Here is a 25,994-nt window from a genome sequence, read left to right as displayed (position 1 = left end):
ATTTGTCTGTGTCTTCACTCAACTAAGGTAGTATCTGGAAGAACATGCAAACTCCACAGGTCTTGTGCTTCTTGTCCTCGGTCTTTATAGTTTGTTTTCCCAGCGTGCCAGGTGCCATTGTTAATGCTCACGTTTTATATAACGCTCGTGCACGTTTCATGTCCCTCCATGCGTCTCACTCTGATTGCCCCGGATTGCTGTGAGCTGTGCATAGTTTGCTCCTCATTGCATGTGTGTATAAATGTATTGTCCTAAGTTTTGTTGACCACAAAGTGTCTCACATGTGTTTTATCTTCTTTTAGCCTTCCAACTATTTAGTCTCTTATGAATCACGATACCAGTAGTGACGCTCTCCGGACATCTTTCACCAAACAGATTCAGACCAAAGAAAGATCAACACAACCCAACATCAATGTCAGCATTTATTTGATTTATTCCAATTTAAATGAAAACTGAAAAAAAATCCTAGTTATTTCTTTCTCCTTCTATCTCTAATATGAAAATCCAGTAAAGTTGCATAAACAGAACCTGGATGCGGCCACTGACGTGTGTCCACGTTTCAGCCCTCCAGTCTAGTAGTGGCTGTTCTCCACAGCTTCCTTCAGAGGCTGAGGTTCCTCCAGGCTGTACATGAGCGTGGGTTCCCTGCTCAGTGGCTCAGGGCTCATCGGTGGGGCGCTCGGCAGAGCCCCTCCAGTGCCTTTGAATGGGTTTTGCATCTCCTGGTGAGGAGGTGGCGTGAGGCAGAACTCCTCCTTCTCCTGCTGCTTCAAGTGTCTGAGGATGGTCTTGGACAGGAAGTGAGGATCTTCCTCATGCTCATCTAGGACGAGAAGAAAGCAAATAAGAAGGAAACGTCACTCTTTGAGCAATTTGCATTGACTTGTTTTCATTCTTTGAGCTCACTGTTTTAATAAGGATTATATAAAGCAGGAATAGTGCAGGGAACGGAAGGTTCTTGTGCCATGATAGGAGATTTCTCTACTCTCTCTACTATGGCGGAGCTACAAAGTTCACATGAGTCTGCAGGTACCTGGAACAGAGCCAGAAATGTTTCCAACACTGACAGTCTGACCTTCATACTTCATTTCAGCTCTGCCCAGTGCTGCAGCACATCATCCACAACAACAAAACCTCCTAAAAACAACAACAAATAAATTGCGAAAGCATCTATAAATAACCAAATCCTGATTGTCAACCCTTGTGGGGCAGTGGATAAGCTAAAAGCTAAAATCCCTCTAAAAGCAGCCTGTGTCATGCTGGGAGGTGTGTGCAAAGGTCACACACACACACGCACACACACACACACACACACACACACACACACACACACACACACACACACACACACACACACACACACACACACACACACACACACACACACACACACACACACACACAACATATTTGTGTTGGCACCATGGATCAGGATGAGCTTGTAGCGGTTGCGACATTCCAGTGACTGGTCCAGGATGTCCTGCAGGGTCCTGAAGAAGAGCAGGACCTGCTGCCTGCGCTCCGGCTCCCCGAAGCCTGCGCTGCTCTCATGGGACATGTTGTAGAGGGTCAGCAGAGGGGTCGCATACTCCGCCACAAAGTCATGGGCCTGTGCGCGTACACACACACACACACACACACACACACACACACACACACACACACACACACACACACACACACACACACACACACACACACACACACACACACACACACACACACACACACACACACACACACACACACACACATTAACCAAAACTAACACCCAGAGGAAGATTCATTTCCTGGACAGATAATCCCTTAAAAGCTTGACTCACTCCTGTCTGGCACACGGTGGAGTGTGGTGTCGTGCAGCTCGGTGGCGCTGCTACTGTGCTTAAAGAGAGGAGTTCTCCACAAGGAAGTTCACAGCTTTGGCCAAGAGGTGGTACTAATGTTCTGCTCTGGAGGAGGAAACGTCCTGCTGGAGGTGATGTACCCAGTATTCTAAGTGTCAAAAGGCACCAACGAAACATGTGTACAGCTGCAGAGTAGTGTACACATGTCCACTCCAGATTAGACCCTTTCTTTGTTGACTTGACTTTCTTTCTTGACGAGGCCAGACTGGTAAAATAGTGCCATAATAACCTTTAAATTAAAACGTTCAGGGTTTCCTCTGTTGTGGCGCAGAGTAAACATGATTAAATTGTCAAAAAATTTTCAAAATCAAACAATTACTATTTTGACATAATTAATGCTTAGGTTCATGCGGACCTCATGTTAAGTTTCACCAGTGTGTATATTTGTTTTAACAATATAGAGTTATAAAGTCCCCCGGCGAGCTCAGTTGATAGAGCATGAGACTCACAATCTCAAGGTAGTGGGTTCATGTCCCACGCCAGCTTCCCGTGGGCTCACCACCTGCAGGAAAGGTTCTTAATGGGTGCAATGTGATCTGGGTGACAGTGCTCAGACTGCCACCCCCGGATATGGATAAGTGGGAGAAGATGGATGGATGGATAATTATAAAGCTCATTTTCTCCATTAAGGACTTGGTTTTTCAGAAAAGTGACACACTTTAAGAAGCACCAGCAGTAGGAGCAGTCAGCCTATGATGGGAGCTGTTTTTGATCTCCTGTGTAGGATCCTTCACATTTTATGAGCAGAACTTAATCAGACTTTTCAAACAAAGGATGTATCTGCCTTTGCTTCCCTTGAATCAGACCTTCACATATATACACAGGGGGAGATCTTGTTTGTGGAGGCCAGGAAAACATCATTGCTTCAAATATAGGGTGGAATTGACACTAAACACTTCTATCAGCAGGATACAAGAACTTTGAATTAGGTTGAATTAATTAATATTAATATTAATATTCCAACAGGAGTGTCTTTCAAATGAAAGGAAGTACAATAAACTACAATTAGATACAGTAAAACTAGACCAGTAGTATCTTGAAATGGTCAAAAATACAAGAAAGGGTTCCTTACAGTGCTGTAACGAGAAATAAAAATCCAGCAATCACCACCATTTTATTCACCGTGAGGGTAAAATCAGGCCCTAACATCCTCTTTGTAATCACTTTGGAATAATTGCCGGCTATTTTTGGTCTTGTTTGAAACTCCGGATGCTTTCATGCAGCCCCAAACTTCCTTTCTCTCGATGAAACTGCAGAGTTGATTTTGAGTACAATCTGTGTCAGATTGGCTACATCAAACACTTTGAATATAGAGCACATTGACGCTCCATCTAAGAAGTACTGGGGGGAAAAAAAAATTATATATATATAAACAGAAACAGCCCCTTGAGTCTGTCACTTTCCTGTGACTCGGTCTCTCTGTCGCATTTAAGCTGTGCAAGTCTTTACAAATCTGATCAAAGGGGAAAATATCAGCATGCTGAGTCTTTCAACCCACACTGGCAACGACACGACCGAAGCTGAGTGGAATTATTGTGCGAGCAGCATTCAGACTCCAGGTTCTCTGGCCACTTTCTTCAGGACTGACTTAATATTTGTACCCTGACCCGCAGAAAGGAATCTAAATGTCACTGATACAGGTCATGCAATCACAACCAACGTGCCGGCATTATAACCTCGCTGTCCCGTTCCTTTCCATACCTTCCCGTTGTTGTCCAGCACTCTGTAGACGCTGTGCTTGTAGACTCGACGCCGGACCCCGGCCCTGTCTATCTCGATGTCTGGGAGGTTGTCATAGAAACGGATGTTGTCGTCCTCGGAGTCCAGCTTGTTGGCGATGTTGGTGTTGAGGGGGATGAGGATGAGGAGCCTGTGGGAGCCCCGGCCCCTGAAGGAACTGGAGGACTGATGTGTAGCACGGAATGTTTCGATGGAATCCTCCAAAACTGCACACACACACACACACACACACACACACACACACACACACACACACACACACACACACACACACACACACACACACACACACACACACACACACACACACACACACACGTCCAATCATTTATATCTGCAGTGTCACACTCATTTTGGTTTGCCACATGTTGATCTCAATCAGACTCAACACAAATTCCACATTTTCCATCTGTTTTGATCCAAATATGCACATATATTCTTAAAATGTTCATATTTAATTCACCTGCATAGAAAGTTATCCTGAACCACCTGAAAGACACTGTGGACAAATTCTGAACAGAAGCAAATTCTTTGGAAACCATGGCGGTAGCGATACTGTGATCAATTCTGACTTTATGTGAGGAGGATGTTGGTTCAAATCCTGCCTATGGCAGGAAAGAACATACACCATAAAAAATAGACTATGTTGCATTAGTTTCCTCGTGAACGAATCACCTGAAAGAATATTATCATCAAGTTTAATGAAAAAAATTATGCAATTTTTGTACTTTACAAGATAATCTCGGGGGGGCCCAATATTTGACACCCTCTATGCCAGGGGTGTCAAACTCATATTAGTTCAGGGGCCACATACCGCCCAATATCATCTTGAGTGACCGGACCAGTATAATAGTGCCGTATTACCTTTAAATTTGACCTTTGAATTTTTTGTAGTTGCTTCAAGTATACGTTTTGGAAAACTACATGTTTTTGCAAAATATTTTGCAATTGTAACCAAAAATGATTACAATATCAACAATATACACATAGTTGTGTTTTTGTAGTGTTGCTCTGTGTCAGTCTGATAATCAGTCAGCTTAGGAGGAAGATGCTCTATCATCTGCAGGTTACCACTTTTTATATAAAACACACTTGTCGTAGAACAGAGAGCAGAGGCTTTCACATGTAGCGCTTAAATCTGATTGCATTGTGCGAGTGAGAAGAAGAATAAAAAGGTATTATGTTTGAATATGTAAATAAAAAACGGAAGGCAAATGTGCTGTGTGTGCATGTGTGTGTGTGTGTGTGTGTGTTTGGTTGCTACTGACGTGGCAGCACCAGTTGCAGGTAGCCCAGGTAGAAGGACCAGGCCAGGCCGTGAGCCACGTTCATCTTCTTCCCCTCGCAGATATCTGACACCTCCACTTCCGAAGGACCCTGCATCACACAAACAGCCGAGGCTTTTCTCCGAGGCCATCTGACACCTTCCAGAAGGTGTGACAGCAAAAAACAAAAGGGCATCCCCGCACCCCAGCTCACCTTTCCTATGTAGGACGACATATTTTTAGACTGATTTCAGTGGAGCCGCTTGAGGCTCGAGCGGGGCTTGAATCTATAATGCTGTCAATTCTTATCAGGACGCTGAGGAAGCGTTGGTCAAAATTAGACAGAGAATTCTTCAAGCACAGCGTGTGATGAGTGTGATGGTCATTCTTGCTGATGAAGAAGATATTTTGAGTCTATTCTTACTCCAGAACGTCACATCAATTACTGTCAAGCAAAACCAGGAGAAGCACGTAGGCGCTCAAGTCGTCTTATGTTATTTTGTCTTCCACCGTGTTGCTCTGGGTTGCAAACATACTGTAAGCCCTAATCTGAAATTCAAATGAGCAGAGATACACATCGGCAGCGTGTGGGCGCCGGGCGGCTCTGAGCTGGGAGTGAAGACATCACCGAAGCTCAACTGGAGAGCGATCGCTGGCTGACCCTGCAGACGTGGCTCCACTTAAATACTGAAATTGAAACCATTCTTCTGTTAGAAGGCTCGGGGAACATATCAGAGGTGCTTCTCATTAGTTTCTAACGGTAAGACTTGTGGAGCCGGATGAGCAGTGATGACAGGTGGGCTGCTGAGGAGGCCGTGGCCAGAGAGAGAGGGGTGGGAGGCCTTTTTAGACGTAAGACAGCAGGGGGATACTCACCGCTGTAAGATGGATTTAAACATGGATAGGGAGATAATTGACTTCACTTCCCTCAGTGAGAATCAGGATGTGAACAATATCTCTAAAAAAGGTGTTGAACAACTACATGGTACAATATAAGTTACACAGTCCCTCTAAAGGGGATAAATCCATTCATTCTTAAAGATCTTCTGTTCCGAATCATTCATCCATCCACACACATGTTGTCTTTGTGTTAGGAAGGAGTTAAAAGTGTGGACATGTCTGTTTATCACAAGACAAACACAATCCAGCTAATACTAACCCATACATTCAAAATCCACACTTGTGTGAACTGCATGAGCCACATCACTCTCCACTACTATGACTACTAATACATTAAACTGTTCTGCTACCTGTCTGTCTAAACAGCTTTATCTAGTCTCCATGAATTATACTCAGTACACCCACCAATTACATGTACATCAAGGAATCCATTTAAAATAATCAACGTTTCCTTGTAGTGGATGCTTACATGTTAATTTATCATATAGTATTTCTATCCTGCAGGCTGGTCATCCCACTGTCAATGAGCTTTTCTAGACTTTTCCCCACTACTTGAACTCTCGTGTGTGTGTGTGTGTGTGTGTGTGTGTGTGCGCGCGTGTGCGTGTGCTTGTGCGTTTGGGTTTGCGTTTGCGTTTGCGTTTGCGTTTGCGTTTGCGTTTGCGTGCTCGTGCATGCGTGTGTGAATCTCACCAGGACTCCCAGGCTCCTGAGCAGAGTGTAAGTAACAGAACACAGGCATAGCAGTTTCCAGTATTGGCCTTCATTAGACAGAGGATGTCCGACCAGGTACTGCAGGAGGCCCGCCAGCGCTGCAGTCAGCAGGGTCCTGCCCCACAAACCACAAGCTGGCAGCATCTGCTTCAGCACTGGTTTGCCTCGATACCTGTGGGGGGGGAAACGTGTCTTTACATTAGAACTATTGCACACTATAAACATTCTGTTTGAAGGTTTTTTTTTTTGAGTTGAATCATATCTATCTATATCTATATCTATATCTATATCTATATCTATATCTATATCTATATCTATATCTATATCTAAATCTATATCTATATCGATATCGATATCGATATCGATATCGATAGATAGATAAGATATTTTCTTCAATGTCTGGTGTGTATATATATATATATATATATACACACCTAATAAATATACCATCCCCAAGCGATATTAAGAATAATTTGACTTAACAAGTTTTTTTTAATGAAAATTGATTTTATCATAATATGACATATCATGCTGTATTGCATCATATCATGTTTTGTCTTATCATTGCATACCATGACATACTCTTATTATAAGGTATTGTGTCATATCATGACGTATCATAACGTATCATATAGTGTGGCATTGGGATGTTTCACAAAATAGTGTGGCATATTATCATAGTGTATCATCTTGTATCAAAGCATATTGTATCTTGAGCTTTTTAAAAGAGATCTGGACTCATTTAGAGGTAAATTTGACAATCAGAAAGAACCTAGGTTCATCTGCAATTCTGATGTTGTTGCATTTCAGCACAACTACTAATGTTGGCAACATGGCAACATGATGAAACATGCACATGTTTGCAAAATGAGTAGTGTGCATTTTTCAGTAGTTTCAGTAGTGCATTTCACTGTACTGTGTATATCTTGTGTAAATGAAGAAGATCTCCAAGTTCATTGTAGTTGTGCTGAGGCCATTTAAGCATGGAGAAAATCACATCAAACCTTGTGTCATATTAAAATTGTTGATCTGGCTTCAGGTATGATAATAGCTGTGGCCTTGTTGTAGGTGTGTGTGCTATCATGTGACCACCTTTCCGAGGGGGTTTCATCTTCTGTTATTCTTAACCAGACAGCAATAACATAATATAGCCAGATGCATCATGCTGCAGCTCATTAGGTGAGAGAAACATCATGTGTTGACAAGTGGATTATTCTTTTATTAACTCGGACTGTGAGTAAAGGCAGGTCATGGGGTCATAATGCATCCATTTGAAGAACATTGTACTTCAAATGGAAGAGCATCGACATATATATACTTAACTTGCAGTAATCTCCCTTGTTACGCTACTAAAGCTTTCTTTGCAGCTTTCTCCTGTTCTCAAATTCCATTCACTTATTTACATTTTTTTATAATGTCCACTAAAAAAAAGTTAACCTGAACTCTGTGCCATTTATTTTCACCTGATTGTCCGGAAGACATTAATAAGAAAACTTCATTCCAAGAGAGTCTTGTTACTGACCTGGTAGAAACACAGCCTCTCTTCTCTCTCTCACCTTGTGTTTGAGTGGAACAGCATCTCCTCAGCCAGCAGACAGCTCCCATACAGCAGAGGCCCCAGGGTCAGTGCAAGTACTACCATAATGACACAGCCGACATTTTCAGGAAATCCCCAAAACTCCAAACAGATCATCGTTACGGCGAAGAGTCCCACGGCACACGCCTTTGGCAGGCTACCACGAGGCTGAGGGACCAAGGCATCCTGATCTCGGAGACGGTGCATCTGTGAGGGGAAACGAGAGTCAGGGAGAGCCTGTGTCAGAGCATCAACACTTGCCCCACCTGTCACAATCTACACCTGCTTCATCAGAGATGGAGCTTGTCAACAGGCAAGGCAGGCAGCTGCTTGGGGCCCCTGGCCACTAGGGGGCTGGTGACTTTACTCCACAGTAATGTCTTAAAATGTAGCAACTCCAGTGACCCACCCCATTAACACCGTCAAACAACCAGTAGTCAAACTGCAATGACATCCGTGAAGGATACCTTCCTGTCATCCCTGTCACACTGCTACATGCAGTTACTTTACTGAAGTGTGACAATCAAAGTAACGTGAAAGTCAACCACACAAAATGAAGAGGAGCCACTTGTCAGGGAGCAAGAAATGAAAAAGAAGGAAGGGGGAATCAAGTCAGCAGTGAGTGGAGCAGATAATGATGTGTGGCAAACACTTAAAATAGAGTATAGCTGGTAAAGTGTTCAGCTTCCTGACAGTCTGGTGGATGAAGCTGTTTTTCAGTCTGCTGGTCCTGGACCTCAGACTCTACCGTCGGGTAGACGGGTGGGTGGGATCACACACAATGCTGATGGATTTGTGTGTGAGGCAGGTGCTGTAGATATTCTGAATTCAAGGGAAAGAGACACCAACGATCTTCTTCGCTGCTCTCACGATGCACTGGAGGGTCTTGTGACAGGAGGTGGAATGATGCTCTCCATGGTGCCTCTGTAAAAGGTGGACATGATGGGGACAGGGCTCTGGCTCCTCTCAGCTCATACAGAGACGTTGATGTGCTTTTTTGGCCAGTGATGTGATGTTTCTGGTCCAGGAGAGATCTTCTGTAACGGGCACACCCAGGAACTTGGTGCTGCTCAATCTCTCCACAGTCGCACCGTTGATGTTTAGAGCATGCTGGGTGTGCCCTCTCCTGAAGTCTACAACAGTCTCCTTTGTCGTCTCTATTTTCAGAGAGAGATTGTTGACACTGTATCACATGACCAGGCTGCTCACCTCAATCCTGTATTTTGGCTGATCTCTGTTGATGATGAGATTCACGACTGTTGTGTCATCTGTGAACTTGATGAAGAGGTTGGAGGTTTGCATTGGTGTGCAGTCATTGGTCAGCAGCGTGAAGAGTAGGGGGCTCAGTGCACATCCTTGGGGGGCAGCGTGTTCAGAATGATGGTGTTGGATGTCTTGCTGCCAACCCGTACTGCCTGTGGTCTCCCTGTCTGGAAGTCCAGGAGCCAGTTGCGCAGAGAGGTGTAGAGCTCTCAACTGGTCGAGATTGTGGATGAGCTGCTGCGGCATGATGGTGTTAAATGCTGAACTAAAGTCTATGAACAGCATTTTATCATAAGAGTCCTTAGGGCTGAGTTGGAGGACAGTTGAAATTTTGTCATCAGTTGAGTGGTTGAACCGATATGCACACTGGTAGGGGCAGAGCCGGAGTGGGACACATCTTCAGCCCTGGAGTTTCTTACCTCAGACCGTCCCACTTTAGATCATGACCTATTAAAATCATGTAATATAAATCTTATATGTGAAGTCCATCGCACTGTTCTTTAAGGTTCAGTGTAGTTTTCTAAAATATTTACAATTAATTGAAAGTAAGGGTTGCTTCATAATGTAAATTTACTTCAACACAAGTGCACCAACATTATACAATACATGTTTTTTTTAATGTCATTTCAGAATCTATATTTCAAATAAGGGTTAACAGTTATCCAAACCTTAAAAATTTTAAAAAGCCACTCCGGGCCTGGGTAGTGGTCCAGTGTAGGTGAGAGCAGGCATTTGATGTGGTGCATGATTAGCTGCTTGAAACACTTCATCTGGATGGGAGTAAGTGCAACCGGGCGGTGGTGGTTGAAAGAGCAGAGACATGACTTCAGTACTGGACTGAAGGTGGCATTTTTTTTTTTTTCTTTTTCCCTTGTCCTGTTCGGCAGCTTGAGCAAACAATATGATGTGATTGAGAGCCTTCCGGTGTCAGGACAGTTTTTGCTCTTGCAACAGGAAGAGACTTAGAGTCTGAAGGTGGTGGTTTTGAGGCAAGTGGGGACAACAGTCTGCCTCAGGGAGATGTTGGGTATGTCTGTGAATACATCGTTACGTTCTCCAGCACAGTCTCTCAGTACATGACCAGACATGCTGTCAGGACCTGGAGCTTTGCATGTGTTTATCCTGCTGAGTGCTCTCCACACACTCTCTGGGGACAGTGATAGCTCCTGCTCGCTAGGAGGAGATGTAGCAGGGGGGCTATTGTTTGCCTCAAAGCGTCCAAAGAAGCAATTTAGCTCTTTCAGCAAAGGAGTGATGCTATCAGGGGTCTTCTGTGGGGTACTATAGCCAGTGATCTTTATTCCCGGCGTGTCTCTGCTGTCACTGAAGTGATGGGCTATTCTCCTGGCGTGTTCCCTCTTTGCTTCTCCGATGCCGCGGGACAGGTTGGCTCGAGCTTTCCTCAGGCCCACCTCGTCTCCAGCTCTGAAGCACCTTGAGGAGCCTGTAGACCTTCCCTGTCAGCTACTTAAAAAATGTGAATCCTACTGAGGTCCAGACAGAGGACAAGAATGATAAAATATCAACTCACAGTGACACATAGTTTGTTCTTCACGTGGCAGGAATGAGAGTTTGTTCCTTACAGTGATACATCACTTAAACAGAGTTATATCAGGCGAGGTGACCGAGTGGTTAAGGTGATGGGCTGCTACTCCATTGTGCTCTGCGCACATGGGTTCGAATCCCATCCTCGTCAATTTAGGTTGAATACAGTATTCCATTCGGTAAGTGTTTTGTTCCTAGTATTTCAAAGGCTTTCAATCACTCTTTGTTCTCGATGGTATTCCTTGCCATTCTATAAATAATGTTTAGAGGTCTTGTGGTAGTAGCTGTCAGTGACATATATTGAGACATGAGGTCTTCTTCCTTCTTACAAGGACTCCAACAATCATTTGGTCGATCTGCTGCTTCCTACTGAGGTCCAGACGGAGGAAAATAATCTTAAAATATCAACTCACAGGGACACATAGTTTGTTCTTCAAGCTGCAGGAATGAGAGTTTGTTCCTTACAGTGATAAATCACTTAAACAGAGTTATATCAGACGAGGTGACCGAGTGGTTAAGGTGATGGACTGCTAATCCATTGTGCTCTGCACGCATGGGTTCGAATCCCATCCTCGTCGATTTCGGTTCAATACAGTATTCCATTCAGTAAGTGCTTTGTTGATGGTATTTCAGCGCCTTTCAACAGCTCTTCTTTCAGCATGATACTCCTCAGCAAATTGGTCAAACCTCTTCTTTCATTACCTTGATTGTGTTAACAGTCAATAGTACATTGTGCCACATGAGGTCTCTCCCCTTCTCACAAGTACTCCAGCAATCCTTTTGTTGACCTGCTGCTTCCTACTGAGGTCCAGACGGAGGAAAAGAATCTTAAAATATCAACTCACAGTGACACATAGTTTGTTCTTCAAGCTGCAGGAATGAGAGTTTGTTCCTTACAGTGATACATCACTTCAACAGAGTTATATCAGGCGAGGTGACCGAGTGGTTAAGGTGATGGACTGCTAATCCATTGTGCTCTGCACGCATGGGTTCAAATCCCATCCTCGTCGATTTGGGTTGAACATAGTATTCCATTTGGTAAGGGTTCTGTTCCTAGGCTTTCAATTCCTCTTTGTTCTCGATGGTATTCTTTGCCATTCTATAAAAAATGGTTAGAGGTCTTGTGGTAGTAGCTGTCAATGACATTTATTGAGACATGAGGTCTTCTTCCTTCTGACAAGGACTCAAACGATCATTTAGTCGATCTGCTGCTTCTTACTGAGGTCCAGACGGAGGACAGGAAACTTTTAAATATCAACTCATACAGACACATACAGGCTGTACTTTAATCTGCAGGGTTGAGTGTATGTTCCTTAAATGACTTAAGCTCAGGTACTTCAGACGAGGTGACCGAGTGGTTAAGGTGATGGACTGCTAATCCATTGTGCTCTGCACGCATGGGTTCAAATCCCATCCTCGTCGATTTTGGATGAATACAGTATTCCATTCAGTAAGTGCTTTGTTCCTGGTATTTCAGAGGCTTTCAACCGCTCTTCTTTTAGCATGGTACTCCTCACCATGGTCAGAGCTCTTCTTTCATACCTTGATTGTGTTAACAGTCAATAGTACATTGTGCCACATGAGATCTTTTCTCTACTCACAAGTACTCCAACGATCCTTTTGTTGACCTGCTGCTTCCTACTGAGGTCCAGACGGAGGACAAGAATGTTAAAATATCAACTCACAGCAAGGAATGAGAGTTTGTTCCTTACAGTGATAAATCACTTCAACAGAGTTATATCAGACGAGGTGACCGAGTGGGTAAGGTGATGGACTGCTAATCCATTGTGCTCTGCACGCATGGGTTCAAATCCCATCCTCGTCGATCTCGGTTGAGTACAGTATTCCATTCAGTACGTGCTCTGTTCCTGGTATTTCAGAGGCTTTGAACAGCTCTTCTTTTAGCATGGTTCTCCTCACCATGGTCAGAGCTCTTCTTTAATTACCTTGATTGTGTTAACAGTCAATAGTACATTGTGCGACACGAGGTCTCTCCCCTTCTCACAAGTACTCCAACGATCATCTTGTTGACTTGCTGCTTCCTACTGAGGTCCAGACGGAGGACAAGAATGTTAAAATATCGACTCACAGCAACACATAGTTTTTTTTCTTCACGTGGCAGGAATGAGAGTTTGCTCCTTACAGTGATACATCACTTAAACAAAGTTATGTCTGGCGAGGTGACCGAGTGGTTAAGGTGATGGACTGCTAATCCATTGTGCTCTGCACGCATGGGTTCAAATCCCATCCTCGTCGATTTGGGTTGAACACAGTATTCCATGCGGTAAGGGTTCTGTTCCTAGGCTTTCAATCACTCTTTGTTCTCGATGGTATTCTTTGCCATTCTATAAAAAATGTTTAGAGGTCTTGTGGTAGTAACTGTCAATGACATTTATTGAGACATGAGGTCTTCTGACAAGGACTCAAACATTCATTTAGTCGATCTGCTGCTTCCTACTGAGGTCCACATGGAGGACAGGAAACTTTTAAATATCAACTCATACAGACACATACAGGCTGTCCTTTAATCTGCAGGGTTGAGTGTATGTTCCTTAAATGACTGAAGCTCAGGTACTTCAGACGAGGTGACCGAGTGGTTAAGGTGATGGACTGCTAATCCATTGTGCTCTGCACGCATGGGTTCGAATCCCATCCTCGTCGATTTTGGTTGAATACAGTATTCCATTCAGTAAGTGCTTTGTTCCTGGTATTTCGGAGGCTTTCAACCGCTCTTCTTTTAGCATGGTACTCCTCACCATGGTCAGAGCTCTTCTTTCATACCTTGATTGTGTTAACAGTCAATAGTACATTGTGCCACATGAGGTCTTTTCTCGACTCACAAGTACTCCAACGATCCTTTTGTTGACCTGCTGCTTCCTACTGAGGTCCAGACGGAGGACAAGAATGTTAAAATATCAACTCACAGCAAGGAATGAGAGTTTGTTCCTTACAGTGATAAATCACTTCAACAGAGTTATATCAGACGAGGTGACCGAGTGGTTAAGGTGATGGACTGCTAATCCATTGTGCTCTGCACGCATGGGTTCAAATCCCATCCTCGTTGCTTTCCGTTGAATGCAGCATTCCATTGAGTGATTGTTCTCTTCCTGGTATTTCAAAGGCTTTCAATTGCTTTTTGTTCTCGATGGTATTCTTTGCCATTCTATAAATAATGTTTAGAGGTCTTGTGGTAGTAGCTGTCAGTGACATGTATTGAGACATGAGGTCTTCTTCCTTCTGACAAGGACTCCAACAATCATTTGGTCGATCTGCTGCTTCCTACTGAGGTCCAGACGGAGGAAAAGAATCTTAAAATATCAACTCACAGTGACACATAGTTTGTTCTTCAAGCTGCAGGAATGAGAGTTTGTTCCTTACAGTGATACATCACTTAAACAAAGTTATGTCTGGCGAGGTGACCGAGTGGTTAAGGGGATGGACTGCTAATCCATTGTGCTCTGCACGCATGGGTTCGAATCCCATCCTCGTCGATTTGGGTTGAACACAGTATTCCATGCGGTAAGGGTTCTGTTCCTAGGCTTTCAATCACTCTTTGTTCTCGATGGTATTCTTTGCCATTCTATAAAAAATGTTTAGAGGTCTTGTGGTAGTAACTGTCAATGACATTTATTGAGACATGAGGTCTTCTTCCTTCTGACAAGGACTCAAACATTCATTTAGTCGATCTGCTGCTTCCTACTGAGGTCCACATGGAGGACAGGAAACTTTTAAATATCAACTCATACAGACACATACAGGCTGTCCTTTAATCTGCAGGGTTGAGTGTATGTTCCTTAAATGACTGAAGCTCAGGTACTTCAGACGAGGTGACCGAGTGGTTAAGGTGATGGACTGCTAATCCATTGTGCTCTGCACGCATGGGTTCGAATCCCATCCTCGTCGATTTTGGTTGAATACAGTATTCCATTCAGTAAGTGCTTTGTTCCTGGTATTTCGGAGGCTTTCAACCGCTCTTCTTTTAGCATGGTACTCCTCACCATGGTCAGAGCTCTTCTTTCATACCTTGATTGTGTTAACAGTCAATAGTACATTGTGCCACATGAGGTCTTTTCTCGACTCACAAGTACTCCAACGATCCTTTTGTTGACCTGCTGCTTCCTACTGAGGTCCAGACGGAGGACAAGAATGTTAAAATATCAACTCACAGCAAGGAATGAGAGTTTGTTCCTTACAGTGATAAATCACTTCAACAGAGTTATATCAGACGAGGTGACCGAGTGGTTAAGGTGATGGACTGCTAATCCATTGTGCTCTGCACGCATGGGTTCAAATCCCATCCTCGTTGCTTTCCGTTGAATGCAGCATTCCATTGAGTGATTGTTCTCTTCCTGGTATTTCAAAGGCTTTCAATTGCTTTTTGTTCTCGATGGTATTCTTTGCCATTCTATAAATAATGTTTAGAGGTCTTGTGGTAGTAGCTGTCAGTGACATGTATTGAGACATGAGGTCTTCTTCCTTCTGACAAGGACTCCAACAATCATTTGGTCGATCTGCTGCTTCCTACTGAGGTCCAGACGGAGGAAAAGAATCTTAAAATATCAACTCACAGTGACACATAGTTTGTTCTTCAAGCTGCAGGAATGAGAGTTTGTTCCTTACAGTGATACATCACTTAAACAAAGTTATGTCTGGCGAGGTGACCGAGTGGTTAAGGGGATGGACTGCTAATCCATTGTGCTCTGCACGCATGGGTTCAAATCCCATCCTCGTCGATTTGGGTTGAACACAGTATTCCATGCGGTAAGGGTTCTGTTCCTAGGCTTTCAATCACTCTTTGTTCTCGATGGTATTCTTTGCCATTCTATAAAAAATGTTTAGAGGTCTTGTGGTAGTAACTGTCAATGACATTTATTGAGACATGAGGTCTTCTTCCTTCTGACAAGGACTCAAACATTCATTTAGTCGATCTGCTGCTTCCTACTGAGGTCCAGATGGAGGACAGGAAACTTTTAAATATCAACTCATACAGACACATACAGGCTGTCCTTTAATCTGCAGGGTTGAGTGTATGTTCCTTAAATGACTTAAGCTCAGGTACTTCAGATGAGGTGACCGAGTGGTTAAGGTGATGGACTGCTAATCCATTGTGCTCTGCACGCATGGGTTCAAATCCCATCCTCGTCGATCTCGGTTGAGTACAGTATTCCATTCAGTACGTGCTCTGTTCCTGGTATTTCAGCGCCTTTCAACCGCTCTTCTTTCAGCATGATACTCCTCAGCAAATTGGTCAAACCTCTCCTTTCATTACCTTGATTGTGTTAACAGTCAATAGTACATTGTGCCACATGAGGTCTCTCCCCTTCTCACAAGTACTCCAGCAATCCTTTTGTTGACCTGCTGCTTCCTACTGAGGTCCAGACGGAGGAAAAGAATCTTAAAATATCAACTCACAGTGACACATAGTTTGTTCTTCAAGCTGCAGGAATGAGAGTTTGTTCCTTACAGTGATACATCACTTCAACAGAGTTATATCAGGCGAGGTGACCGAGTGGTTAAGGTGATGGACTGCTAATCCATTGTGCTCTGCACGCATGGGTTCAAATCCCATCCTCGTCGATTTGAATTGAATACAGTATTCCATTCGCTAAGTGTTTTGTTCCGAGTATTTCAAAGGCTTTCAATCGTTCTTTGCTCTCGATGGTATTCCTTGCCATTCTATAAAAAATGTTTAGAGGTCTTGTGGTAGTAACTGTCAATGACATATATTGAGACAAGAGGTCTGCTTCCTTCTTACAAGGACTCCAACAATCATTTGGTCGATCTGCTGCTTCCTACTGAGGTCCAGATGGAGGACAGGAAACTTTTAAATATCAACTCATACAGACACATACAGGCTGTCCTTTAATCTGCAGGGTTGAGTGTATGTTCCTTAAATGACTTAAGCTCAGGTACTTCAGACGAGGTCACCGAGTGGTTAAGGTGATGGACTGCTAATCCATTGTGCTCTGCACGCATGGGTTCGAATCCCATCCTCGTCGATTTTGGTTGAATACAGTATTCCATTCAGTAAGTGCTTTGTTCCTGGTATTTCAGAGGCTTTCAACCGCTCTTCTTTTAGCATGGTACTCCTCACCATGGTCAGAGCTCTTCTTTCATACCTTGATTGTGTTAACAGTCAATAGTACATTGTGCCACATGAGATCTTTTCTCTACTCACAAGTACTCCAACGATCCTTTTGTTGACCTGCTGCTTCTTACTGAGGTCCAGACGGAGGACAAGAATGTTAAAATATCAACTCACAGCAAGGAATGAGAGTTTGTTCCTTACAGTGATAAATCACTTCAACAGAGTTATATCAGACGAGGTGACCGAGTGGTTAAGGTGATGGACTGCTAATCCATTGTGCTCTGCACGCATGGGTTCAAATCCCATCCTCGTCGATCTCAGTTGAGTACAGTATTCCATTCAGTACGTGCTCTGTTCCTGGTATTTCAGAGGCTTTGAACAGCTCTTCTTTTAGCATGGTTCTCCGCACCATGGTCAGAGCTCTTCTTTAATTACCTTGATTGTGTTAACAGTCAATAGTACATTGTGCGACACGAGGTCTCTCCCCTTCTCACAAGTACTCCAACGATCATCTTGTTGACTTGCTGCTTCCTACTGAGGTCCAGACGGAGGACAAGAATGTTAAAATATCGACTCACAGCAACACATAGTTTGTTCTTCACGTGGCAGGAATGAGAGTTTGTTCCTTACAGTGATACATCACTTAAACAAAGTTATGTCTGGCGAGGTGACCGAGTGGTTAAGGTGATGGACTGCTAATCCATTGTGCTCTGCACGCATGGGTTCGAATCCCATCCTCGTCGATTTGGGTTGAACACAGTATTCCATGCGGTAAGGGTTCTGTTCCTAGGCTTTCAATCACTCTTTGTTCTCGATGGTATTCTTTGCCATTCTATAAAAAATGTTTAGAGGTCTTGTGGTAGTAACTGTCAATGACATTTATTGAGACATGAGGTCTTCTTCCTTCTGACAAGGACTCAAACATTCATTTAGTCGATCTGCTGCTTCCTACTGAGGTCCAGATGGAGGACAGGAAACTTTTAAATATCAACTCATACAGACACATACAGGCTGTCCTTTAATCTGCAGGGTTGAGTGTATGTTCCTTAAATGACTTAAGCTCAGGTACTTCAGACGAGGTCACCGAGTGGTTAAGGTGATGGACTGCTAATCCATTGTGCTCTGCACGCATGGGTTCGAATCCCATCCTCTTCGATTTTGGTTGAATACAGTATTCCATTCAGTAAGTGCTTTGTTCCTGGTATTTCAGAGGCTTTCAACCGCTCTTCTTTTAGCATGGTACTCCTCACCATGGTCAGAGCTCTTCTTTCATACCTTGATTGTGTTAACAGTCAATAGTACATTGTGCCACATGAGGTCTTTTCTCGACTCACAAGTACTCCAACGATCCTTTTGTTGACCTGCTGCTTCCTACTGAGGTCCAGACGGAGGACAAGAATGTTAAAATATCAACTCACAGCAAGGAATGAGAGTTTGTTCCTTACAGTGATAAATCACTTCAACAGAGGTATATCAGACGAGGTGACCGAGTGGTTAAGGTGATGGACTGCTAATCCATTGTGCTCTGCACGCATGGGTTCAAATCGCATCCTCGTTGCTTTCCGTTGAATGCAGCATTCCATTGAGTGATTGTTCTCTTCCTGGTATTTCAAAGGCTTTCAATTGCTTTTTGTTCTCGATGGTATTCTTTGCCATTCTATAAATAATGTTTAGAGGTCTTGTGGTAGTAGCTGTCAGTGACATATATTGAGACAATAGGTCTTCTTCCTTCTTACAAGGACTCCAACAATCATTTGGTCGATCTGCTGCTTCCTACTGAGGTCCAGACGGAGGAAAAGAATCTTAAAATATCAACTCACAGGGACACATAGTTTGTTCTTCAAGCTGCAGGAATGAGAGTTTGTTCCTTACAGTGATAAATCACTTAAACAGAGTTATATCAGACGAGGTGACCGAGTGGTTAAGGTGATGGACTGCTAATCCATTGTGCTCTGCACGCATGGGTTCAAATCCCATCCTCGTCGATTTGAATTGAATACAGTATTCCATTCGCTAAGTGTTTTGTTCCGAGTATTTCAAAGGCTTTCAATCGTTCTTTGCTCTCGATGGTATTCCTTGCCATTCTATAAAAAATGTTTAGAGGTCTTGTGGTAGTAACTGTCAATGACATATATTGAGACAAGAGGTCTGCTTCCTTCTTACAAGGACTCCAACAATCATTTGGTCGATCTGCTGCTTCCTACTGAGGTCCAGATGGAGGACAGGAAACTTTTAAATATCAACTCATACAGACACATACAGGCTGTCCTTTAATCTGCAGGGTTGAGTGTATGTTCCTTAAATGACTTACGATCATGTACTTCAGACGAGGTGACAGAGTGGTTAAGGTGATGGACTGCTAATCCATTGTGCTCTGCACGCATGGGTTCGAATCCCATCCTCGTCGATTTTGGTTGAATACAGTATTCCATTCAGTAAGTGCTTTGTTCCTGGTATTTCAGAGGCTTTCAACCGCTCTTCTTTTAGCATGGTACTCCTCACCATGGTCAGAGCTCTTCTTTCATACCTTGATTGTGTTAACAGTCAATAGTACATTGTGCCACATGAGATCTTTTCTCTACTCACAAGTACTCCAACGATCCTTTTGTTGACCTGCTGCTTCTTACTGAGGTCCAGACGGAGGACAAGAATGTTAAAATATCAACTCACAGCAAGGAATGAGAGTTTGTTCCTTACAGTGATAAATCACTTCAACAGAGTTATATCAGACGAGGTGACCGAGTGGTTAAGGTGATGGACTGCTAATCCATTGTGCTCTGCACGCATGGGTTCAAATCCCATCCTCGTCGATCTCGGTTGAGTACAGTATTCCATTCAGTACGTGCTCTGTTCCTGGTATTTCAGAGGCTTTGAACAGCTCTTCTTTTAGCATGGTTCTCCGCACCATGGTCAGAGCTCTTCTTTAATTACCTTGATTGTGTTAACAGTCAATAGTACATTGTGCGAAACGAGGTCTCTCCCCTTCTCACAAGGACTCCAACGATCATCTTGTTGACTTGCTGCTTCCTACTGAGGTCCAGACGGAGGACAAGAATGTTAAAATATTGACTCACAGCAACACATAGTTTGTTCTTCAAGCTGCATGAATGAGAGTTTGTTCCTTACAGTGATACATCACTTAAACAAAGTTATGTCTGGCGAGGTGACCGAGTGGTTAAGGTGATGGACTGCTAATCCATTGTGCTCTGCACGCATGGGTTCAAATCCCATCCTCGTCGATTTGGGTTGAACACAGTATTCCATGCGGTAAGGGTTCTGTTCCTAGGCTTTCAATCACTCTTTGTTCTCGATGGTATTCTTTGCCATTCTATAAAAAATGTTTAGAGGTCTTGTGGTAGTAACTGTCAATGACATTTATTGAGACATGAGGTCTTCTTCCTTCTGACAAGGACTCAAACATTCATTTAGTCGATCTGCTGCTTCCTACTGAGGTCCAGATGGAGGACAGGAAACTTTTAAATATCAACTCATACAGACACATACAGGCTGGCCTTTAATCTGCAGGGTTGAGTGTATGTTCCTTAAATGACTTAAGCTCAGGTACTTCAGACGAGGTGACCGAGTGGTTACGGTGATGCACTGCTAATCCATTGTGCTCTGCACGCATGGGTTCGAATCCCATCTTCGTCGATTTTGGTTGAATACAGTATTCCATTCAGTAAGTGCTTTGTTCCTGGTATTTCAGAGGCTTTCAACCGCTCTTCTTTTAGCATGGTACTCCTCACCATGGTCAGAGCTCTTCTTTCATACCTTGATTGTGTTAACAGTCAATAGTACATTGTGCCACATGAGGTCTTTTCTCGACTCACAAGTACTCCAACGATCCTTTTGTTGACCTGCTGCTTCCTACTGAGGTCCAGACGGAGGAAAAGAATCTTAAAATATCAACTCACAGTGACACATAGTTTGTTCTTCAAGCTGCAGGAATGAGAGTTTGTTCCTTACAGTGATAAATCACTTATCAGAGCTATATCAGACGAGGTGACCGAGTGGTTAAGGTGATGGACTGCTAATCCATTGTGCTCTGCACGCATGGGTTCAAATCCCATCCTCGTCGCTTTCCGTTGAATGCAGCATTCCATTGAGTGATTGTTCTCTTCCTGGTATTTGAAAGGCTTTCAATCGCTTTTTGTTCTCGATGGTATTCTTTGCCATTCTATAAAAAATGTTTAGAGGTCTTGTGGTAGTAGCTGTCAGTGACATGTATTGAGACATGAGGTCTTCTTCCTTCTTACAAGGACTCCAACAATCATTTGGTCGATCCGCTGCTTCCCAGTGAGGTCCAGATGGAGGACAGGAAACTTTTAAATATCAACTCATACAGACACATACAGGCTGGCCTTTAATCTGCATGGTTGAGTGTATGTTCCTTAAATGACTTAAGGTCATGTACTTCAGACAAGGTGACCGAGTGGTTAAGGTAATGGACTGCTAATCCATTGTGCTCTGCACACATGGGTTCGAATCCCATCCTCGTCGACTTTGGTTGAATACAGTATTCCATTCAGTAAGTGCTTTGTTCCTGGTATTTCAGAGGCTTTCAACAGCTCTTCTTTTAGCATGGTACTCCTCACCATGGTCAGAGCTCTTCTTTCATACCTTGATTGTGTTAACAGTCAATAGTACATTGTGCGACATGAGGTCTCTCCCCTTCTCACAAGTACTCCGGCAATCCTTTTGTTGACCTGCTGCTTCCTACTGAGGTCCAGACGGAGGACAAGAATGTTAAAATATCAACTCACAGTGACACATAGTTTGTTCTTCAAGCTGCAGGAATGAGAGTTTGTTCCTTACAGTGATAAATCACTTAAACAGAGTTATATCAGACGAGGTGACCGAGTGGTTAAGGTGATGGACTGCTAATCCATTGTGCTCTGCACGCATGGGTTCAAATCCCATCCTCGTCGATTTGGGTTGAATACAGTATTCCATTCTGTAAGTGTTTTGTTCCTAGTATTTCAAAGGCTTTCAATCGCTCTTTGTTCTCGGTGGTATTCCTTGCCATTCTATAAATAATGTTTAGAGGTCTTGTGGTAGTAACTGTCAATGACATATATTGAGACAAGAGGTCTTCTTCCTTCTTACAAGGACTCCAACAATCATTTGGTCGATCTGCTGCTTCCTACTGAGGTCCAGATGGAGGACAGGAAACTTTTAAATATCAACTCATACAGACACATACAGGCTGGCCTTTAATCTGCAGGGTTGAGTGTATGTTCCTTAAATGACTTAAGGTCAGGTACTTCAGACGAGGTGACCGAGTGGTTAAGGTGATGGACTGCTAATCCATTGTGCTCTGCACGCATGGGTTCAAATCCCATCCTCGTCGATTTTGGTTTAATACAGTATTCCATTCAGTAAGTGCTTTGTTCCTGGTATTTCAGAGGCTTTCAACAGCTCTTCTTTTAGCATGGTACTCCTCACCATGGTCAGAGCCCTGAGTGGCCAAAAGCCACACAGGGCTCGCAGTAATGTTTATATTTTTTATTTGAAGATATCCAATACATATTTTTTTATGTAAATTTTTGTAATTACATTTACTAATGTAAACCATTTAAACACTGTTTTTCATAAGTTGTTTCGTCATTCAGTAATCATGAGATATATCTTTTTTTTTAATTTCAGTTTCTGATCTTTTTTGTTGGTTGCAGATTTTTAGCTTGTCAGAGGGGCCCTTTAGCAATTTAGCAAGAACACTGTACTACACAATTCTAAAAGTGCTTTAAGACATAAACCTGATCTCTGAGTGTTTGCACCCAAATGAAAAATCAAGTTTTGATTTTTAATATCATAACTCTGTTGAACAGTAAGCCCCTATTATCGTTAACATCTATCAAACCTGACAAAGAAGATTCATTTTATTTATTCAGTATTTACACAATAGGAGCGGTGTTTGCAGAAGATTTAAATATGGCTCACCGCCACACTTCGGCAGTTACTATGTAAATAGAAATGCAGGTGCTGGGACATCAGGAAGGGTGTGGTTCAGTCATGATTGAGGCTTTCATATGACAGAGTGATGCACCTGAAACTAAAACTTTACTTTAAAAAAAAAAAAAAAAAGGCATGCAGTTATGTATCTGTGAACCAAAAACCTCATTTAGATTGTTGATTAACATAAAGGTCCATTTAACTGCACGTGTATGGTGATGTGTGAGTAGTTTTGATAAAAGTTCAAAATGTGTAACACAAACATTAAATGAAAACTGTGTGACTGATTTCTTAATTGTTCTCTGGTACTAATGTATTCTCTTCATCTTTTCAATGTCTCTCAGTCTGATTCCCGTGTATTTTTGTCTCCTGAGGGTTTAATAAATCAATGACACACTTACTGAATGTATTTCTTTTGTGTTTTTGAACATTTTTAATGTATTTCTTTTATTTCTTTGTGGAGCTGGAATGTATTTCCTTTAGTTGTAAAGCACTGAATTGCCTTGTGTCTGAATGGAGCTCTATAAATAAACTTGCCTTGCCTCTCCATGCAAATGATCTACATTCATTTTATTTATGTTGGATGGTACAGAGGTGTAGAGAGCAGCGTTTGCCTCGGAGCCCTTTTTTTTTTTTCTTTTTAAAGATTGCATGTTCTCACTTTGCTTTGAAAGGTTTTCTCCCACTTCTTCCAGGAGCTCAAGTGTGTGTGTGAGTGTATGTGTGCTTTTGCAGTCATGGGCAACCTGTCCTGGGTGTGAGTTTGCCTTTTGCACAATGTCAGCTTCAGTTTCCAGCCCTCAGTGTGCACAAAGCAAATACAGAAATTGGAACTTTCATGTCGATCTGTCCCAGAGTTTAGAAAAGAAAACCCATGAAACACATTCTTGTGAGAAAAGAGAGTTTTGCGCTGTTTTACTGGAATTATGAACAAAGAAGTGCATTCTGACAGCTCAGTATTTCATAGTTTTCTAACCTTTTGTTTGGCACACATTGAGATTGTTAAAAATGAATAAAATTAATCACCTAGTTTTATTGGAGTTTATATGAAGATATCAAGATGTACAATTCAGAGTACATAAACACCATCAGAGGGAATTTCTACATGATGAAATCAGTCTAAAAGTGTAAAACTAACCGAACTGAACAAAATCTACAATTAGGCTTTAAAACGCCCTGAACTGAAGGATTTATGGGAAAAATACGATTTAATGCATTACTTAAAAAACAAATAAACAAAATATGTAATAATAGTCACTAATGTAGTCCAAGCAACAATTTTAGTCAAATATTCTTAAAACTACAACCAGAATTAAGAACTTGCTGTAACTCTGTATCTTCAATGACTGAAACTGCACAAACACTGCAAAAAAAACCCCCATTTATTATCAATAAACATTAACAAGTATAACATGTTTGCTTGAAATGATAACATTAGGTGCAGCTTCTTAATGTAATAATTTGCCTAAAATGTGATCAACTCATTGAATTAATGACAAAATATTATTTTGATACTGGCTCAAATATTTATTTACTCTATTGGCAACTATTACATTTACATTACTGGCTTAATCAAATTCAAAAGGACCACAATTATTCATTTATTGGCCATTATACATTATTTCTTGCTATAATTCTGAATATGATTGATAAGAGGAAGTTTACACAGTTTCTTGTACTAGATTTTTTTCAATTTTTAATTTTTCTTTCTGTATTTCCAAATTCCTAAACAGATGCTTTGCTGAATCAGAAAGGGGGGGGGGGGGGGGGGGGGGGGACATATTTGTGTTATTACACGCTTAATTTTTAATGCATTGTCAAGATATTGCAATGTTCTGTAATGGTGCAGAATCTAACGCAGAATCTATCGCAGAATCTAATCTCCATCTCAACTATCTGATAGTGTTACCTGACATTTCATGACTTCACGTTCGAGCATTCACATTCATCACTCATGGAACCATAATCACACTTCATAACAGGGGTCGAGTCTCGGCTGCTTTTCTGTCACAATAGCCATCACAGCCTGTTTGTTTTGAAGGTCAAATAAACTTAATGGTCGCCATGATGACAGCGATAGAGATTACATAGTCGCCATGATATGATACTAGTTTCACACAACAAACATTTAGCTCTAAATACAAGAATAATTCCAAACATTACTTCAGGTGATCAATAATAACCAGCGGTGGATTTGGGGTTTCGTACATCTTAAAAGGAACCAAAACGCTCCTACTTTCACCAACACATCTCTTATTTTGTTGCAAAATTAGCCTTGGACACATTAATCAAAACCGCCGAGGGACAAAGACATGCAGCATGCAGACACTCACCTCGATGTGTTCACTCAAGAATGGGAAGATTTCCTGCTCTGCTATTCCTCTCCTCTCCTCTCCTCTCTTCCGCCACACCTTATACATTTGTCCAACAGTTTCAGTTTTGTTTTCACCTAAACCTGCCTCCCTGTTACTCCGTGTAATCACTGAGAGTGTGAGGGCTCCAGAAAGAGGAAGTTTCGACACCAACACCAGTTTTATGAAAAATAACAGTCTGGCTGACCTCCACTAACATAATCAACAGTAAATATCAGATGTTGAGTCATAAACCAACATAAAGTTGGTTAGAAAGGAGCGACATTGTCCAACATAAAGGGTGAAGGTCTCCATGATGGCTACTTCCTCTCCAAGCCATTTAGAGACTCAAACGTCATCTTAGTAAATCATTGACCAAGGGAAGAAACTGCTTTTGTTTGCCTGGTTTGTAAAGTTTAGTTTGATTCATCTTCCCCTGCTTGAATCTTTTTCTCAGTCTGTCATAACCTCATCCCTTCCTGACGTGCAGCGCTGCAGCCTTGTCACGTCCTCCATATTACTATTTTCTCGCACTTCTGTAGTCTTGCCGTCTCTCTGTCGTCCTCTCCCCGTTCTTTCACGTGTGTAACCTCGGGGATGTTTTTCCATGTCTCGATCAATCCACACTTTCACCTTCCCGTAAATGGCGCGAGCGTCATTGCCGCTGTCACTTCATGCTTATGTCATGACCTGTCT

The 25,994-nt window shown here is 42.5% G+C and overlaps 1 protein-coding gene across 1 annotated transcript; it reads right to left on the bottom strand.

Moving 5' to 3' along the window:
* Window positions 1–409: 409 nt before the first annotated feature.
* sting1 (stimulator of interferon response cGAMP interactor 1) lies at window positions 410–25,994 on the bottom strand. Its single transcript, XM_080465461.1, has 7 exons — window positions 25,281–25,994; window positions 8,080–8,306; window positions 6,503–6,695; window positions 4,913–5,021; window positions 3,606–3,850; window positions 1,423–1,609; window positions 410–823 (listed from the first exon to the last, which is right to left on the bottom strand). Exons 1-7 carry the CDS (start codon window positions 25,365–25,367, stop codon window positions 573–575), a joined length of 1,299 nt encoding a protein of 432 aa, XP_080321587.1. The 5' UTR covers window positions 25,368–25,994; the 3' UTR covers window positions 410–572.

The sequence above is a fragment of the Lipophrys pholis genome, assembly GCF_963383615.2.
Source record: "Lipophrys pholis genome assembly, chromosome: 6".
NCBI classification, from domain to species: domain Eukaryota; kingdom Metazoa; phylum Chordata; class Actinopteri; order Blenniiformes; family Blenniidae; genus Lipophrys; species Lipophrys pholis.
Note: the sequence above shows the minus strand (reverse complement) of the source record. Positions and strands in the feature narration are given on the sequence as shown.

Excerpts from the sequence above, each read along its gene's own strand:
- sting1 (XM_080465461.1), bottom strand. The coding sequence starts at position 25,367 with ATGTATAAGGTGTGGCGGAAGAGAGGAGAGGAGAGGAGAGGAATAGCA. Across the intron at positions 8,307-25,280 it reads TCTTGAGTGAACACATCGAG|ATGCACCGTCTCCGAGATCA; the intron begins GTGAGTGTCTGC and ends TTCCCCTCACAG. Across the intron at positions 824-1,422 it reads CAAGCTCATCCTGATCCATG|ATGAGCATGAGGAAGATCCT; the intron begins GTGCCAACACAA and ends TTCTCGTCCTAG.